The 19837-nt window shown below is 38.5% G+C and overlaps 1 protein-coding gene across 1 annotated transcript in view; it reads right to left on the reverse strand.

Moving 5' to 3' along the window:
- Positions 1–4663, reverse strand: part of ST8SIA6 (ST8 alpha-N-acetyl-neuraminide alpha-2,8-sialyltransferase 6) — a 125169-nt gene extending 120506 nt beyond the window's left edge. Inside the window, exon 1 of the mRNA XM_037509840.2 lies at positions 4547–4663. Coding sequence (XP_037365737.1) covers positions 4547–4663 — 117 coding nt within the window. The remainder of the gene's footprint in view (positions 1–4546) is intronic.
- Between the last annotated feature and the right edge of the window lie 15174 nt (positions 4664–19837).

Here is a 19837-nt window from a genome sequence, read left to right on the forward strand (position 1 = left end):
GAAAATGGGAGAAAACACATATAAATAGGATTATAAATGAAAGGGGAGAAATCACAACAGACTCAGTGGAAAATGTACAATCTTAAGTTTTTTTGTCCACAGGGGATTTATTTCAAGTTCCCAAGCAGATGCCTCAACCATAGGTGGAAACCAATCCATTATACTATGGTTTTTCTTATATGTCCATGCCTATGATAAAGTTGAATTTATAAACTAACATTTATAAACAAACTATTATGAACAGGAGATTAATAATAAGATAAAACAATTATAATAATATGCTTTAATAAAAATTACGTGAATGTTCTCTCTCGTTCCCTTTTATATCATATTGTATATAATATTTTCAGACTATGGTTGATAGTTACTGAAACTGCAGGAAGTGAAAGGATGAATAAGAGGGGACTGCTGTTTATGAAAAATAAGAAATTGAAAATCAAGGAGTTAAGCTTAAGGTACTGGGAAAATATAGTTAACAAAAGACTATTAAATAAACCAAAAAGAGGCATTATAAGGCAAACAATTTGGAGGTCAATCCAAAGAACTGATTAGCCACATAACATACTACCTTAGCTCCCTCATACTCCAAAATGAGACTGAAACATGGACTTTTGTGCAGGCAGTTTATTCAGGAATAAATCCTGGAAGCAGAAGTGAGGAGTGAGAAATTAGAGAAAGGAAAGCAGAGCAGAGAAAGCCAGTGTAAACATGCATCATGGAATTGGACACTGCTTTGGATGTAGGGCTCTATCATGCCAGGGATTCTTTGATGAACCACATAGAATTCAGTATTATCTTCCTGAACAAAGGCTGTCATTTCTCTATCAGCCCCAGATGCACACCGCACTTATTCAGGTTGCACAAGAATAAATGACAGGTATCCTACAGTGGTACCATAATCATATATCAGACTGCAATTTACAGGACAGCACCTACTTAATAATTTTTACCCTCTTCAGTTATATATTCTGCCTTGTCTATGCCAGTACTTTCAATATCCATGCCCAAATGTGCTCTCTAGCTTCTGCCAGTAGGTGCCATAGTTGGTTTTCTATATATGTTCTTTCCTCCTGGAGTACAACTATATTTTCCTCCTCTAGCCATGCTGTCACTTCATCCTAGTTAGTGTAGAATCTATGAGGGAAGTGGGGGCTGATCTGGGGGAGAAAAACATCATAGGAGATATCCACTGATAGTAAATGTCTTCCATCTTTGAACAGCATGCCTGTAACTAGGTAAGATGAAGCTGCTCTTTCTTATCAGGGTTAAGTGTGATGCTTCTGTCAACCCAGAGTGTTTAGGGGGACCTTAGGCTTAGCCACTTAAACTTCCCCCACAATAGGTCTTGAAGTCCTACTCCTTCCTCTTCATCTTTGTATAGGTGTCCTGTCAAGACTGTAGATTCAGTCCTCTTTGTAGCTCTGCCACCCATAAAATGCAATCGTCAGTTAAAATGTTCTGCAGCCACAAATCATACCTTCTCTAAGGGCTGCCAAAGCGGTCCAGCTCTCAAAGCCTACTTTTAATTGGTAGCTAAACTAAACTTCTTAATTTTATACTTAACCAAGACCAGTCAATCTGTGATCCTTTTCATTAACATTACTACTACTCTATAGAATGTACAACACTAAGAGTGAACCCTAATGTAAACCTTAGACTTAAGGTAATAATTATGTTTTAAAGTGTGTTCATTGATTGTAACAATGTCCTACTATGGTAAGTGTTATCGATAATGGGGCAGGCTATACATGGGGACAGGGATATATAGTAAATCTCTGTAATTTCCATTCTATTTTGCTGTGAACATAAAGCCACATTTAAAGAATCTCTTGAAAAGACATAAATGAAGTCATTTTTTTAAATCAGTAGTATAAGGTAAAGATGATGCAACATGAGAAAACCTAATTTTATATATCACATTACATGATCACTGCGGAAAGCTACAATCATCCTAGCAAAAGAAAACGTGCTTAAAATCATTTCCTAGATTTAAAAAATCTTTAGTAAAAACAGATTTGGCAGTAGCTTCTAATAAAATAGAAAAAAGAAACAACTTGAATCAAAAGGCAACCTCATGCTTAATTATTGAATAAAAACAATTTTCTTCCATCACGTATAAGCAAATAAGGATTTGTGGAGTGCATTCATGGTCCTGCACAGGTTCTTGACATGCCATTTGACTATTTAGTGTGCTAATGATAGTTTCAAAACATTAAGCCTAAATGGAACCATGAAAAAAAACACTCAACAGTTTCATCCAGAGTCTAAGAACTGGTATAAAAGCAAGTTATCAATTGTTTTTTTTTGTTTCCTATATTTAACACTCAAAATTAGGAATGATTTTACACCTGTCTTTACTATTAGAGAAAATTCAGAAATAAGTCTATTCTACAGTCAATAGCAATTAACTTTTCTATCATTCACATGACCAATTTGATCTGCACCTAAATGCAGGAAGATTTTAGACTGTGGAAAGCTCTCAGCTCTTTTGGCACAGTGACTCAACGTTTGTTTTACTGCTAACTCATAAGCCTGAAAAGCATCTTTCTCACAGATATATCTCTAGAAACAACTGAGGAAAAACATTCAGAAATGTTTTGGAGTCAAGCAAAAACCTCACATAGCTTTTTCTTTGCCTCTTTTCTAGCATTTTTTGCCCATTGTGGCAAAGGGAATAGACAATGTACTTGTGAAACATGAGGTCAAAATGATTTTGCAATAGTGCCTTTGCACTTGCAATTCTGTTCCTTCTGCCAAAAAAAAAAAAGCAAGAAACTCTTTTTTTTTTTTAATATTTTTATCAGAGAGCATAAGTTTTTTTTTTTTTAAAGATTTATTTATTTATTTATACAAGCACTGGGTACAGTCAGAAGTGTGGGAGGGTGAGAGAATTCACTAGAGCCAGAGTGGGGAACAGAGCAGGCAGAAGGACCGAAGTACACTGCTGAGGGGAGCAGCGGGCAGCTGGAGAGGTCTGCGCGCCATGTGGGACCCTCCTCCAGTGGCCAGGGAGCAGCAGGGGATCGAACCAGGGGATCGAACCAGCGCTGCAGAGTCTGTGGGCAGCTTCGCAACCCAGCACTCAACCGCTGCGCCACCAGGGAGGCCCAAGAAACTCTTATTCCAGGTACATTGACCACTTCCTTCCTCTTCCTTTAGTTTGATAAGGTATTACCTTAATAAAATAAGAATTACCGTTCTACTCTACATGACCAGAACTTCTTACTCACGCTTTCCATGGTCCTTTTCAATCAAAGACATTATATATTCATTTTTTAGAGTGTCAGTTTCTGCCAGCTACAATAGAAACTTCATGAAAGCACAGACTATTTTTCCCTATTTCTTCATTCCCAGTGCCTAGAACACATAGCAGTACAAAATAAATATTTGTTAAGTTCATGTAAATTCTAGAGTATTTATAATATACAACTGACATTTTCTCTAGCTAACTTAAGCACCCCTGAACATTTGAGAGGCCTTTAGAAAGACGAGGCCAAATAATAATAATATACAAGTGTAAATATAAGTAACTTTAGTCACTAAACAATGCAGAATAAAGTATGATGAAAGACCAATCTGGCCACAAACTGAAAAATTCTAACAATTTGTTTTCCTATAAAAATAAAACTTGCATTAGAATTTTTAATTGGAAACATTTCTTAGGAAAATATGAATGTGCAAATATAAGACTAAGAGCTTTTTTAATGCATACAAGAGCTGAGGTGTAGACCAGAGGTACAGGGGATTCACCAGAGACAGAGTGGGGAGCAGAACAGGCATATCTACTGAAATTCACTTCTGAGGGAAGCAGTGAGCCAAACAGGAGAGGTCTGCTGTACCATGTGGGTTTGTTCCCTGACTGGCTGGGGATCGAACTCATGCTGCAGTGGCTGCCAATAGCTTGATAGTGCTGAGACTTAATCCGTGCACCACCAGGGAGGCCCCCAAGACTAAGGTTTTAATTGATGACTACCCAATCTTTCTATTCTGATACTCAGAGCACTTTGTTATAAGAGAAAGGACAGGAGCTTTTTTTTTTTTTTATTCAAACAAGCCTGGGCTGTACCCTGCTTATGTCACTCATGAGTGATGACTAAGCAGGGTATTTAACTTTTTTGAGTCTCTTATCTGCAAAGTAGGGGTAAAATGAACCTTGTAGGGAGTCTGTTCCATCTCTTTGTTTTGTAAGTGGAAAATACCACTATCCAACAAGCTGCCCAACCTAGAAACTCTCTCCTTCACACCTTGCTCTTCTTTACCACCACCCACAACCTCCAGACCAATAAGCCATTTTAACTTTACATCATTAAGGTCTCTTAAATCCATGTGCACTGCCATATGCTATATCTGTAGCCTGGGACACCACTGTCTCTCTTTATCTGGATCATCATGACAGCCACCACCATTACCCCTCCATTCCCGAAAAAGCAGAAGAAATGATTTCTCTAAAATAATCATGAGAATAAGATATTTACCTCTTTTCCTGGCTGCCTGATAGTCTAACTACTCTTTCTTCCTTTGTCTATTTTGTGGGAGAATTCCACACCTTGTGAGATTTGGGTGGGAAGGAAGCCAGCCCCCCGTTGTTGAAGTCTATAGGAATTAGATATTCTAAGAGTCTTTTGGCAGCTAAGTTATGGGTCTGTGATTCAGACGTGGCCATCAATCACCTCCAAAACTTTGAATATGACACCAAAGGAGGAGGAAGTGACACCTAACTGTAGGAACAGTGGGGACACTATTCAGCATGATGGAACTGGCATCCATAAGAATGCCATGGGTCTGGTTGTGGTATGTTTCTGTGAAGCCATATCTATTGCAAAGCACTGACAGGATTGTCCTTATTGCTTGGCCTCCCTTGGTTGGTGTCCATTTTCTAAATTCTGTTCTCTAGTTCTGATATTTCCAAAACTAACCCATAAATATTCTACCACTAACTTCCACTCTTGCCCATGTCAGTTACCTTTGCTGGCATCCAACAGCACTGATTGCCACTTCATGAAACACCGAGTCCCTCCAACTCCTTCCCATGGCCTTGAGTTAACACCCTGTTCTTAGCTTTGGGGTTCTAGCACTGCTCACCTCTCCAGCCTCGTTGTGTCTTATTCTCTACCATGCTTACCTTCCTGCAGTTAATCAAGGCTGGCATGTTCTCTCTCTCTTCTAGACACACTTTATTTTCTTTGCCTAAAATCCTCATTTGCATGCAAAGTTACCTTTGTCCTGTTGACAGAGAAATCTCTTCAACTAGCAGGGAACACAGCCAGAGACAGCATCACAACTACCTCCTTACAGTTTTAAAAGGGACCAATTTACACTGTATTTAGAAAGTTGCCGGGAGGGACCCAGTTTGGATCATGAGCTCACCCTTCTCACAAGGAGGACAAGGTGCTATGAAAGAAGTAGGGAAAAATTGAGTTGATCAGGCTTTTTTATGCCCTCGACCTCTGTGGCTCTCACCTGCTGGCCTTAATTGTGTTGATGAAGAGGGCGCTTGGGAACATGGGTGAGGGGCATGTGTGCCTGATTGTGGACACCTGGAGCATGGGTGTGCATGCATACATAAATGTGCACACCTGAACCTAAAGTCAGTGCTATAAGGGCAGCATCACTCAGAGATGGGGGCAGCTATGAGAGGATGATCCAGAGGACGAGTGACTGCAAATGAGGTGAGCGCACAAGAGAATGCCAGAGAGAGCCCAGAGAAGGAGTTAATGTTCATGGGGGGTTAAGAGGTTTGGTTGTTGCCTGCCTCCCAGCCCCCTCTGCCTGGCCTGTGCCTGCCTCCTTGCATGCCAGCCTCCCTGCCTGGTGTGCCTGCGTACCTGCTTCCCTGAGAGTACGTTAAAGCCTGAAAAATCCACTGAGGGCTCTGAGACTCTCCTTTATCCATCTTCCCAAACTATAGTGAAGCTGCCCTGTGCTTGCTGGCATTAAAATGGGCTAAGCGAGGTCTGTGCCTACCTTTGTGGCCAGGATGGAGGGTACTTTGTCCTTTTCTCTTGTGGTATACTTTCCCCAGATAGACTACCCAATATCCAGCTCTCTTGTTTAGAAAAGAATTTCTAATTGTGTGTGAACCGTGTGAAGTGGAGAGAATTGAGGGGAAGGCATAGGCATTTGTAGAGAAAACAATAAGGATACAGGGCTATAATAAGGACAGCTCAAGTGGAGTGTTGTAAGGTATATAAAGGCACTGGAAACCCGAGGGCTGGGAAAGAAGATTCTAAAAGTTGGGATAAGAATGCATAAAGGGAGAGGAGAGGAAAGATTTTAGGTGCTTCGTAAATCTACGTAGGCTTGGTGGCAGTCATCACCATTTATAGTGAAAAATCACCCCACACTTCACGTAACAAAAAGGAGAAATAAAACAAACCTGAGATATAAAGCTAGACAGACTTAACTCTTAGTTCTGCCAATTGCTAAGGCAGTAACTTCCCCCAAAGCTCCTTTTCCTCTTTTGTAAATTAAGGATAAAATAAGCATTCTCAATACTAAGTGCCAAGAGCAAGCTGCAGAACTACATGTGTAGTACGGCAGTTTGTCTCTTTTTAACAAAAGCAATATATTCAGCAAATATTATTGTGCATACATGAAGTGGAACTGGGAGTGGAAATGGGGTGGAGTGAGAGTTATATGCCATTGTATGGTCCCTAGTGTTTTTTAAAATAATTATTGGGTACATGTTTCAACTATTCTCATAAATTACTTAATTGCATAAAATATCAATCTCACCAAGTAGTTGCAAAGAAAACTATGCCTAATAGATTTCCAATAAATACTGGAGAAAGGAATTCCCTTCCTTTTTGTAAGTGGACATAAATCACCCATCTGGACTAGCATAAGAAAGCTAGAGATACTCTAATGTAAACCCCACTGGTCTATATAAGGAGTCCACACGTTTGCTTTATTATCTGTGTGCATAAAGCCTGCATATATGTAGTATATGGGAATCAGACAACTTGAACATATATCTTGTCAAATTGGGACTGCTATACCACTATATCATCTACCAGAAATATTATAAAGTATGCATATGCTTAGGTTTATACTTCAAATGTATACATTTGTTTAATTTTTAATAGAGGTAAACATTGAACAAGTAATTCTGACCCTTTCCATTTCTGAAAATTGATATACAAGGTGAAGGTGAGTTAGTAATTCTAAGATTGGAAAAAAAATTGTGCTTCTAGAATAACCCCTAATTTTTACATATTAAGAAATGCCTACCTGTGACAGTTTCTCTAACTCATTAACCATCTGCTGAAGGTCTGGCTATCATTTTCCACACTTGGCTCCTACGAGCCATTTCACTACCCAGTCTCTAAATCAAAAGCATGTTCTTACACCTGTTTGTATTTCCATTATTGAAAGAGGGAAAGAAAAATTGAACCTTGGGTGGAAAACAAGGGTCTTTTGAAAGTAAAGATCTATAACCTAGAAAAATTAGTAACATACAAAAGCCACCTTCACCTACCACTCTGGATTGGACATTCACTAAAAGCAAACATGTAAAATATATTGTGACTCTAAATATATAATGCATAATGTGCAAAAATATTCCAAGTAACAGAGACCCAGGTACTTATCAAGTATTTATGTTGTTCTTCTAAATACATGTTTTATTTACCATAAAATATATAAAATATTTACTTTTTTTCTAAAAAGGTACTGTAAATTATTCAAAGTCTAGTACATTTCACCATTTCTTTCCACAGGTAAAATTGATTTCTTGGACCACTAGCAATGTTTTAAAAAAGGGAGCTTGAGATCCAGAAAGTTACCATTCAGTAAAATCAAATATCCACACATAATACTTAATTCTAGTAAAACCTAAATATGAAAATCTGGATGTCCATATGAAAAATCAAAGGTAGCCACTTGGGGATTAACAAGTATCACTAGTATGATTAGAAAATAGTACAGAAATTAACTATCTTCTGTACCCCTTTAGAAGAGAAGATCAAGAGTTAAGGGTTTTTTTTATATAGAATCCTGTGATCAGAACTACAATTTCTATTTTTCATAATCATTCTAATAAGAAAATCCTTGAAGAATAAAATACTCAATCCAGACCCCATGTCTTTAAGTGACAGTCTTTTCCATTCTATTATTTGTGGACATGCAATGGTATTCCCTCAGAACTACTGGTAAGGAGACCCCTGCCTAGTATTTGAGCTCTGAGTCATCTTCAAGAGAACAATTTCTTGCTCTTAATTTCATTGAAATTACTGAGCATAGCTCCATATCAAATACAGTGATCTCTGTGCTGCTCCAACTCATATCCTTTCAGAGTTTACCTAATAGGTCAGTAGTAATTTACCTGTGAAGTTAGGAGATAACCGTACGTCTACTCACTTAATTTTTTCTTGGAAAATGCTCCTTAAATTATGTTTTGCATGTTGAAATGACTCTGCTTTCAACTTGTGCTTAAAGGTATCTGAGGCTAATGGATTGATCATCTTGATTAGAGAAAGGCTACCTTTACAGTTCTTACACTTTGGTAATGGAGCTTACATATTTGCCCTAGCTGATACTTTATAACCTATTTTATGACCTCATTAACTCTCTTCAATGATATTTAACCATGTATGGATATATAATTAAGATACAAATTTAATCAACCTTAGAACTAAAATTATAGAGCCAAGACAACCCAGCCTTCTCGTCATAGTTTCTGTGAGAGTTTGCTTTACAAACATTGAAACTCCTTGTTCAATTATTTTCCTGTTTTTCTTCCACAGGCATCTTTAATTGTTTCTCTTTAACACTTCCTTTGACTACCACTTTTTCTGCTTTCCTTAAAGCTCCAAATTTCTCATAATATGAAAGTTTGAAGGAGTTATTAAGGTCATTTGAGCCGATATCATGTTTTGGGTTTGGATTGTTGGCGTGAAGCCAACAGAGCCGGAATTTTCTTTCCTGCTTACCCAAGCAACAGCCTAATTAACCTTCGTATTCCAGCTGTGAAAGGCCAGCCAGTAGCAAGTGAAATGATTTTTTTCCTGGTCCCAAAGCAAGTTATTAGCGGCTGTGGATCCAGGAATCTCTATTCTCTCCATGGAGCCCATCAGATTTTTCCCACTGTGTTATTAAGTTGGAAGAAGATACTTTTCCATGCTCCTTCCTGAGAATAACTACATGTTCTTGCAGTTACTAATTGTATTCTATCTTAGAACCACTGGTTTTGTCCTTATTACTTTAAATCTGCTCCAAAAAATAGTTTAAATATAATTAATAACATTCATACTATGAGTGAGGCTTACATTTTCAGTGAAAAGATTTTCACTTGGAGTTTTTTTTAATTTTTTAAGTAGAAACAAATTACAGGAATTTGTCAGAGACAGAATAGAGATATCAGAAGAAGGCAGTGCCACCCAAAATTGTCTAGGCATTTAATTAAAATGAGGGCCAGCTGGACAATTAAAAATTTAATACAAAATATGAAATTCGGACTAAGGATGAGTTACCTTTTTAAGAACACACCTCTTTATAGAGTCAGCCATCAAGATTAAGCAGATCTAAACAAATACAGTTCAACATAGGTAAGAAAGATTCCTCCATTGTGAAACAACCACACAATAGACACCTGAGGAAGGGAAAATTCCTAAGGCCCGACCTCATCAGCTAATTTTTAGTGAAGCACATTTTCTGAATTTACAATGTCTTCACCCAACACTCATAGATATTCTCCTCCTTTTTTCAAGAATGGCTAATTAACCTTATTTACCTGGTGTAGAGGCAGGAAGGGGCACTGTGCAGGTTTTCTGATCCAGCAGACCGCGTAAAGGAGGAGTCAGAGTCCTCAGTGGCTTTTGTAGGTCTTTTATTTAGATTTACCAGGTACACGGCAGGCAGGGGTGCTGAGGGGCCCAGCCCCCAGCAAATCCTCCCTCTATCTGGGCTCTCTGGAGTTCTCTGGTGGCCTTGTTCTCGTGATTCTTTTGCTCCTGCTTCTCTGTTTCTCCTCTCCGCTTCTGCTGGCATCCCCGTGATGCCACCCTTAAAAGGCCAGTCGAATCCCATCTACCTATGCCCACAGCCTACTCCAGGTGCCCGCCATCAGGCATGCATTCGGGACCACAGGGATCCATCATCTATCCTAATGGCAGGAGGGCAGAAAAGCCTGATACTTTTTACCTTACCTACACCTGGTTTTTGCAGTTCTAACAATTTAAGAAATTAAGATTTTCCCTATTTTTTCTTATTTCCTTTTTAATAGTACTTTTCATTTAAGGAAATATACAAAATTCATAGCTTGTCTATTGGTAACTCCAAGCTCTCTGAAGACAAGTGTGTTCATGTTCTCTCCTCTTCACACTGTTACTCAAGTAGGTGACAATGAACATTTGCAGAATGGATGGATGGATCACACCAGGTGTTGTGTAAAACACAAATGAAGAGCTCACTTGCAAAATATGCATCATTATATTTTCTTAAAAGTATAAATAATTTCCACACTGTCTTGAGCTTCTATAATGGATGACTTCCTGAATTTGAAAATGGCAGGTCACTGGACTTCACAAGAGGGCAAATACAGAACAAATATTTTCTCCTGAGACCACTGACAAACTGGATGAAAATGTCATTTTTATTGTGGAAGAGGCAAGTTCCCTTTCAGAATTGATGGCACTGATGCCAGCAGCATTCTTTCAGAAATAGGAAAGCCAGAGAGTATAAAATAATAATTGTTGATGAAGAGCCACAGCTATAAGATGTTACCCCACTGTAGACTGCACACCCAAACACACGTTAGGGCTGAGCATTGAAGCAGAACAGGAACATGAGGGATTCATTACTAACAACTAAGAGTGGCCTTCACATTGGCTCTGATAACCTACCTTATCCTAAACAAAAGTGATCAGTTCATGACATGATTGTGTGTTATATGGCTTAGGTTAGGAGAAAGGTCAAAAACCACTGGACATGTAGTCATTTTCCTCCTACAGTTCAATCCTCATTAGTTTCTCCTGTGCGGTGATCCTCAGGACATGAACTCCTGGACATAGATTAGCCTCCTTGCTCCCTGCTTGGTTTACTACTGAACTTGACCTCCAATGTTGTCCTCTCTAAGCAAAAGAAAACCCATATTTCTGAAAGCCTGCTAGGTATGTCTACCTTGTTGCCCCACCAGTTTTTTTGCTTCTCCCAATCCAAGTCATAGCCTCTCTTTCCCATAAGGATACTGTCAAGCAACTCAGACTAGATTTTCCAAAATCATCTTATTTCTCCCCCTCCCTTCCAGCTCTTAGATACACTTCCACTGTCACCACCTTCCCTTATCATAACATCAGAACTGGCCCCTTCACTCACTTGCTTCCTATTCTGATCTATTCTACATGATGCGACCAAAATATGTTGCCAGTAACTTGTCATATATGAGTGTTGTTGTTCCAAAATCTAATCTTCACGTCTCTCAGTTTACCTCAGTTGAGTTGAAACCCTGTAATTGACACCCAGACTACCCTTTTATTATTATCAAAACCCACACAGCAGAGTTTAGCATGCTGGGTTTGTCACTGTGTGATCTCAGATGTCATCTCTCCATGCCTCAATTTCTTCACATAAGAAGTTCACTCTTACAATTGTGTAAATATTAAATGAATTAATCTATTTTAAGCATTCAGAACAGTGCCAAGCACTCAGTAAGTGTGAATTTTATTGGTGTTTCTTGTTATGACTGATCTTATAACCTAACAATGGGATCACTCAACATTTTCCAAATGTGACTTCACTTTCATCATTCCTGATCTTTTGTTCAAATTGTTCCCTTTGCTTTCAGTGACCTTTTCTCCACCTAAAATCTACCCATTTTTTAAAGTCTCCCTCAAATACCAACTTTTCCCTTGAAACTTTCATTTTAAAGATTTGTCTTTTTCTGAATTCAAGACAATATGTCTAACTACCTTTATTCCTAATAAATAATGTAGATTTTAGCATTTAAACCCTCATGTAAGATTTGTCTTAAAATGTATTTATATTTTTTAATTTGCCTCTATATTGCAGCCATACCCCAAATTATCTTTATGATGTTATTTTGTTTCACTTGTTTGTCAGCAACTTTGAACTTGAAATCATTTTCTGTCACAAAATTGCATACCAAAAACTCCATGCTCCAGGAAAAAGAAACTTAAAGCTTCTTAAAAACAAACATTTTAAGACTTAGGAATATTTCAAGTTTTAAGTATATTTGAAGAATATATATACACAAAGAATCTCTGAGGACTCTTAAACAGAGCATTATGCCAGCATTGTACCATTTACCATTATTTCACAGATGACTTTAAAATTGGGATGACTTTTTTCCCCTTCAGTTTCACTTTTTCTGCTATACTTAATGCATTGCAAGATTTTAAAGGTTGGCTTCTTATGGAGACAAATTATACCTGGGGAAATTAGTCCAGATGCAGCCAATTAATTGTGGATTCAGAAACTCCCCAGTGAAGTGAGACTGAGCATTCCCAATGTGTTCTGGAGATTTCTTTCCCTCACGTGATGGATCTTCACTTTTAATGAGAGAAAAGTGGCTCCTTGTGGTGTGTACTTGGCCTTGGATTTTTTTTCAATCTAAAAAATTTTTGCTCTCATTATGGAAAAGCAGACAGAATAAGAAGAAGATAGTGATGTCCCTGTCTTCACTTCCCTTGGAGATCCTTTTCAACAGTCCATCTCCCTCCCAGTACTCCCTTCTACCTAGCTCATATCAGTGGCGCACACTATCGCCTATCCAATCTTGCTGAAATATCCTGTGCTGCACTCCTTCAGGGCCAGGATTCCTGGATGAACCAAATCCATTCCATTGTATTCATGAGGGAAACAAAGCAAACACTTTCAACAATGGGCTGTGCTGGGCCCCTCTCTCATTTAACCTGTTGATTTTCTTTGCTCCCCAGTCTCACCCTAATCCTTTCCCAAACCTTTCTGATATCTTTGATGAATGTTCTCTTATCTGTGTTATTCTTATAAAACATTCATTTTAGTTTTCTGTACTTTCTTAAAGCTTTCTATACATTGTATTGGGCTACAGATTACATTCTTTTTTGCTTAAGCTTCCCCACACTGTGTCACATGTTGCTGGGTGTACATTCAATGTATTGCTTCTGGCTGCTGCCATATAAGGTTCCATAGAGAACATTATACCTATCCTCTACCCTAGTGATAGACACCCAGATTACCTCCAACTCCCACAAACAATGCTATGTTTGTTAGGGGGAAAAGGATGTCCTAAAGCCAGGCAACCCGTTTTATATCGGGACTGCTCTGTAACATGTTGGAAACACATGTACATGTTTCATTGTGCACCTAAGTATGAATTCCTTTGGGAAACACCAGGAGAATTAGTCAGTTAATCAGGCATCACCTTGATTAGTTTTGATGACAAATAGTACTCAGGTAAGAGAGTTAAAAAAAAGCTTTCTTCCCCATCACCCATCAGTGTACCCCAGAAGTACATCATCTACTGCACATTAAATACCAGTAAAATAAGACTTTCATGGATATATTCTGGTTGTTTTGTTTTCCTGAAACCTGCATGTATTCTTCATCGTGTAAATAGGGACTTGTTTTTAGAGGTTTGTTGTTTTTTTTAAAGATTTATTTATTTATACAAGAACCGGGGTACAAGCCAGATGTGCGGGAGGGTGAGAGGATTCACCAGAGACAGAGCAGGGAGCAGAAGATGCAGACTGATGAAATACACTGCTGAGGGGAGCAGCGGGTGAGACAGGAGAGGTCTGCCACGCCATGTGGAATTCTCGCTGCCTGGCCGGGATCAAACCCGCTCTGCAGAAACTGCAGACAACTTCGCAGTGCAGCGCTCAACCGCCTGCGCCACCAGGGAGACCCTGTTTTTAGAGGTTTTTAGGAAGGCCATCATTTAGGCTACCTTGTAACATGTAAAGTGCGGGATGAAGTAGTAAAAGTACTTTATTATTTTTTTTATTAAGATAACACTGGTTTTAACAGTGTATGTGATTTAGGGATAAGGTTCACAACCCTTCAGATGTATGTTACTATGCTACACCCACTAATACACCCATAGTCCTCCACCTTAATCCATTGGGCTCCCTTGCCCCTTCGCTCCCCAGCCTGCCTCTTTGGTATCCTCAAATGTATAGTCAGAATTTTAGGGTTTGTTTTGGTTTGTTTTTTTCTGTTCCTTTGAAAGCTTCTTACTGCCTATAGAGCTTAGTGCTGCGGAGTCAGCATGGCTGGTTGAATCCAAAGATCATTTACAAATCGTGGACTCTGGACACTGTACTTACCCAATACCCAAAACACACTTTCTGGGAACTTTGGTTCAACTGATAGCACTCAGGAATGAGGATATATGTTCTAAAATCCTGCATTAGAAATTTGAGAGATCTGAGTTTGTTCTACTATCTTTTCTAAAGTAGAAATAGCTCGTGTTTTGAAAGAAGCATTAGAGGGGCCTCCCTGGTGGCTCAGCGGATTGAGCGCGGCACTGTGAAGCTGTCCGCAGCCTCTTCAGCACATGGCACAGCAGCCCTCTCCTGCCTCGCCCGTTGCTCCCCTCAACAGTGTCTTTGGTCCATCTGCCTGTTCTGCTCCCCGCGCTGTCTCCGGTGAATTCTCTCAGCCTCCGGTGCCTCTGACTATACTCCAGTTCTTGTATAAATAAATAAATCTTTAAAAAAAGTAAAAGAAGCATTAGAAAATCCCAAGTCCAAACCTTATAAGGGCCTAATTGAAGTGCAAGATATGGAAAATAACAAGAAAGCTTAGTATTATTGGCATTTAAACTGGATTGATCCAGAAATAATACTTTCACACACCATCTTTATCATCACTTCTCAGACTTGGTTCTCTCTATTGCATCATCTACTGCTAGAGACAACTTGGCTCATTATTATTAATTAAATGTGAATGCTCACATGTATAAAGATTTATAACTTCCTTGGTCTGACAGCTGTGCTATAGCTAAAATGCATCATAGTGAATGAATGGCCAGTCTACCAAACATGAATTATGATCCACTTCTCCAGATTGGCCAGCTCATATTAAAAGTATTTTGGGGAACTTGCCAAAGAAACCTTTCCATTATTTCTTCTCACCCCCATTCTAACATTTCACAATCATAAAAGAACCACATCTGAAGGAGGCAGTATGTAATTTGGGGTCCAGGTTTTAAAAGTAAAAAAAATGAGAAGACTTACCTAGTGATCAAGTATTAAATTATAATGTTGTAAAGAAAAATAGTTTGGCCTAGAATTACTCTTGCATGATCCTTAGCTCATGTAGGCAAATGGAAGAATATATTTTCATAGAATTTACCTTAACAGATTTAGGATGGATCAGAAACAAAATCCTTCTCCTTTATAAACTGTGGAATGAGATGACAAAAAGAAGTCAAGAGAGGGCCTCCCCGGTGGCGCAGCGGTTGAGCGCTGGGTTGCGAAGCTGCCCGCAGCCTCTGCAGCGCTGGTTCGATCCCCGGCTCCTCCCCGGCCACCAGAGGAGGGTCCCACATGGCGCGCAGACCTCTCCTGCCGCCCGCTGCTCCCCTCAGCAGTGTACTTCGGTCCTTCTGCCTGTTTTGCTCCCCGCTCTGACTCTGGTGAATTCTCTCACCCTCCTGCGCTGACTATACCCAGTGCTTGTATAAATAAATAAAAATAAATCTTTCAAAAAAAAAAAGAATTATAAAAAAAAAAAGAAAAAGAAGTCAAGAGAGCTCTGAAATTCCAGACAGAAGATAAGGTAAACAAATTCAAAACTGACAATCATTTCTAATTATAACATTTCACGTAATTTTCAATCCCAACTTTTCGGAATTAAAAATATATCCATATTATCTACATGAACGATTTTTAACCCTAATTTTATATATTCAATTTACTTATATTGTTATATCTACATTAACTTGACTTTATCATCCCATTGTCTTTGTAAGTTTATTAGCATAATTATACTCTAAGATGCTCTTGTCTGCGAATGACTTGATTGATCGCTACAGGAAGCTCCCCAAACACCCTCATTTCCTTAGGAAGCATCAACAGTTGGTTTATGTTTCCCCAAGACTCTGAACTCCTTGCCTCAAATTTCTTACTTCAGTATTTCCATCAATTTTAACCTGTAATATTTTGATCCTTACCCAATCTCAGTCAATCTTTTGCTTTGAAAGCACCATCTAAACAAAGCATCAAATTCTCAATGAAATCCAATTTGCCTTTCTTTTTGGAGACCCAGTAACAATGGTTGAGGTGGCACAGTCCCCCGCTCTGTGGTGAGCAGTAACCTTGTCTTATCAAGTTTTGTAATATTTGTGGAACACTCCTCAAAATAACAATATAATATGATCTTTGCAACATATTCATTAAAAACACTGGACCTTAGAAAGAAAGATATAAATGATAAATTATTTTTCACTTTAATTAATATTTAGCTGGAAAAGGAGCTAGTGGAGTGAACTTTAACTTGTAAATTGAAATGTGAGGGTCTTGTGCTACAGAGTTCAGAGACCCCGCATAAGCTACAACCTGCTGCCCTAGCACTCCCTGGTCCCCATTATATGTTTTCTTTTTAGGGAGCAGTAGGGCGTGGAGTTCAGCACTCACCCACTGACATAATAAATATACAAATTTGTTTATATATTTATTATCTGTCTCTATGTACAATCCTAACTGAAATGTAAGCTTCATGAGAGCCTGAATATGGTGTGTTCCCAAGGAAAGAAGAAAGGGAGGTAGGGAGGGAAGAAAAAAAGAAGAATATGTAATTGAGGCAACTTAGTCCAGCATCAAGTGACAGCATTTAGCAGTTAGAACTCAATTCAAACTTTTTCACCAACTTAATCGTTATATGATCTCAAACAAAATGCTGCAATACTTTGAGCCTCAAGTTTCTCATCTATAAAATAGACAATAAAATTTAGACAGCATAGTTGTGAGACCAGAAAATGTATAAAAGTGTCTGGACTATGTCTAGCAGTCAGTAAATCATTAGGAAATATTAAATTAATATGTAAAAAGAAAAATAGTAAATATTTTAAAGGAAAGAATGATGGCTAAGCTTTGCATTCTAAAGGATGGTAAACTTCTGCCTGTTTTTTATTTAGTGGGAAATGGAATTTTTAGTAGGATGAAAACCACCTTGATGAACCTTTTCCCTGCAGCGATTAGGGAACTTTTACAAGTCCTAGAGAGAACTTAGCAAAAGTGTGCTCCATTTTTTCATATGTAATTAGGTGCAGGGAATGGAAGCTTTACATTTTGCCTTAAGAACTCAGGAGAAAGGAGGGCAGTGCCCAAAAGGGGAAGAGAGAATTTGGGTAAAAGAATGTAGCCCTAAGCAAGGAAGTGGATACTTGGGCCTTGTGGGGAAGGGCAGCCAATTGTGAAGCTCCCTGGGGCAAGAAAGGCCAGGAAATCTTAGAACAATGACATCTATTATTCAGTTTTCAGTTTTTATGTGTGCTCTGTGTTATCCTCTTCCATTATTTTTAACCTTTTTAAAAATTCAGCTACATATATTTGTCTTGTGTTCCTGGCACCCTGGGGAATTTAGTAGAGGAGTGAAAGGAAAGGCTACCTTATTGGATCACCCAGCATCGGGGAGAGCAGTACAGCTTCAGTGAACATGGATTCTGGCACAGATGTGCACCAGCTGTTCCCCAGGTGGCCCTCGCAGCAGTGGGGGAGAACCTGCTACTCTGTCGACCCTGACCTAGACAAAGCAGATGTGAGGGAGAGGAAGGAAGGCTCACGTCACCACAGGGGGTCAGAACCAAGGTGAGGCAAGATGTACCTCAGTGGCAAAATTGAAGGGGTTAACAGAACAGCCAGCAATCTAGAGAATATTTTCCTACAGTATTTCATAAAGTCACAGTTAATGCCAAAAATCCATGATGAAAAAACATCAGAATTTTAAAGACAGGTTCATTATGACTGATATTTCCTTTTGCCTCTGGCTCTAATATGGCTCAGCAAGCCCCTTTTATTGATCCTGACTCTTTCTAAACCTTGAATATTTTCTTCTTCATGATATTTTTGTTCTGATTTTGATTTTTTTAACTGTTGTGTTAAAACTGTGTTTGTTCCAAAGAAACAAACCAACAGAATATACAAATAATGTTATAAACATAAGTAGCATAATATAAAATATATATCAATAGGAGATTTATATTGATATAGGTATATAAATATATAGACACACACACACATAGTAGAAAGAAATTTATTATAATGTACTGGTTTGTGCAATTATGACGTTTGAGATGTCCCATGATCTGCCATCTGCGAGCTGGAGACACAGGGAGCCCAGAGTGTAATCCCCAGGCCAGGGAGGAGAGTAGATCATAGTTCCCTGTCTGGGCCTGAAGGTCTGAGAACCAGCAGTACCAAGGGCAGGAGAAAATCAATGTCCCAGTTCAATCTGGCAGAGACAGGAAAGTCCAAATCTCCTCTCTGTTCTATTCAGGTCCCCAATGGATTTAGTGCTGCCCATCCACATTAGGGAAGGTCTTCTGCTTTACCAGGTCCACTGACTCAAATGCCAATCTCTTCCGGAAACATGGTCATAGACACATCCAGAAATAATGCTTAATGACTTACCCGGGCAACCCATGACCCAGTCAAGTAGACTCATAATATCAATCACCACACAAATATTATTTATCTTGGTTACTGAGTTATTTTGACATCCCTTTACATCTTACACAGGAGATGAATGTCCACCCTCACCCCTCAACCCTCACAGACATTGTGGCATCATATATATATGGATCATAGTGTGATTTTAAAATATTAAGTTACATTTATTGAATAACTACTGAGTTTCAGGCAGTGAGTTCAGTTTTAGGAACTGAATTGAAAGCAAGACAGTCAGCCTCAGCCCTATTGAAGCTTACCGTCCAATAAGAAAAACATACCAAACTATCGAAATGATGTTATGTAGAAAGGCCAAAAACATTGGGAACCCACAAAAGAACCTCACCTAGGAAAGGGTCGGAGCAGATCTCTCCACAGAAAAAAACACTTAAATTTAGTCCTCAAATGTACATAGGCATGACCTAGATAAATAAGGATCTGGAGAGGAAATGAATCTTCTAGACAGAGAAAGTAACATTCAAAAAGGATAAGAAGCAAGAAAGCTTGCCTTTCTATAGCCAGTCAAAAAAGTTCCAAACGTGGATTATAAAGCATTTTTACACAAGTTATAAAATAAATAAGACCTGAGAATATAATGTACAGCATTTGTGACAATAAGTAACAATATTGTGTTGTATATGTGATAGTTGCTAAAAGAGTATATGTCAAACATTCTCATCACAAGAAAAACAAAATTGTAGCTATGTATGGTGATGGATGTTAACTTGACTAATTGTATATATTGTATTTTATATATACATATACTTTTTTGGACATATACTGTTTTATACAACTACTTAATATACCCAAAACTAACATTATATATCAGTTATATCTCAAAAAAAAAAAGGCAAAAATCTATAAAGGTAAATAAAGAATAGAGGGTGGAGGACTTTTAAATTCACATTAAGGGTTCTGACTTTATCCCCAGAGCAACAAAAAGCCTTTAAAGGGCTTTAAGTAGAGACAGGACATAGTAAAATTTGTGCTTAGAAACATAAAAATTTGCAAATGGTATTAGAGGAGGGAAACCTATACATTGCAATGGTCCAGGCAAGAAAAAGGGTGGCTAGGACTAAGCTAGCAACAGCAGGGTTTAAAGAGAAGTGGAAAAATTCTGGAGACATTTATAAATGGAATTGTCAGGATTGGATGACTCATTAGGAGTAGTGAATTAGAAGACGTCAAATATATGATACCTAGATTTATGGGTTGGACAACTTGGTGAT

This window comes from Talpa occidentalis, unplaced genomic scaffold (assembly GCF_014898055.3).
Source record: "Talpa occidentalis isolate TD23 unplaced genomic scaffold, MPIMG_talOcc4v2.1 talOcc4.14, whole genome shotgun sequence".
Taxonomy (NCBI): domain Eukaryota; kingdom Metazoa; phylum Chordata; class Mammalia; order Eulipotyphla; family Talpidae; genus Talpa; species Talpa occidentalis.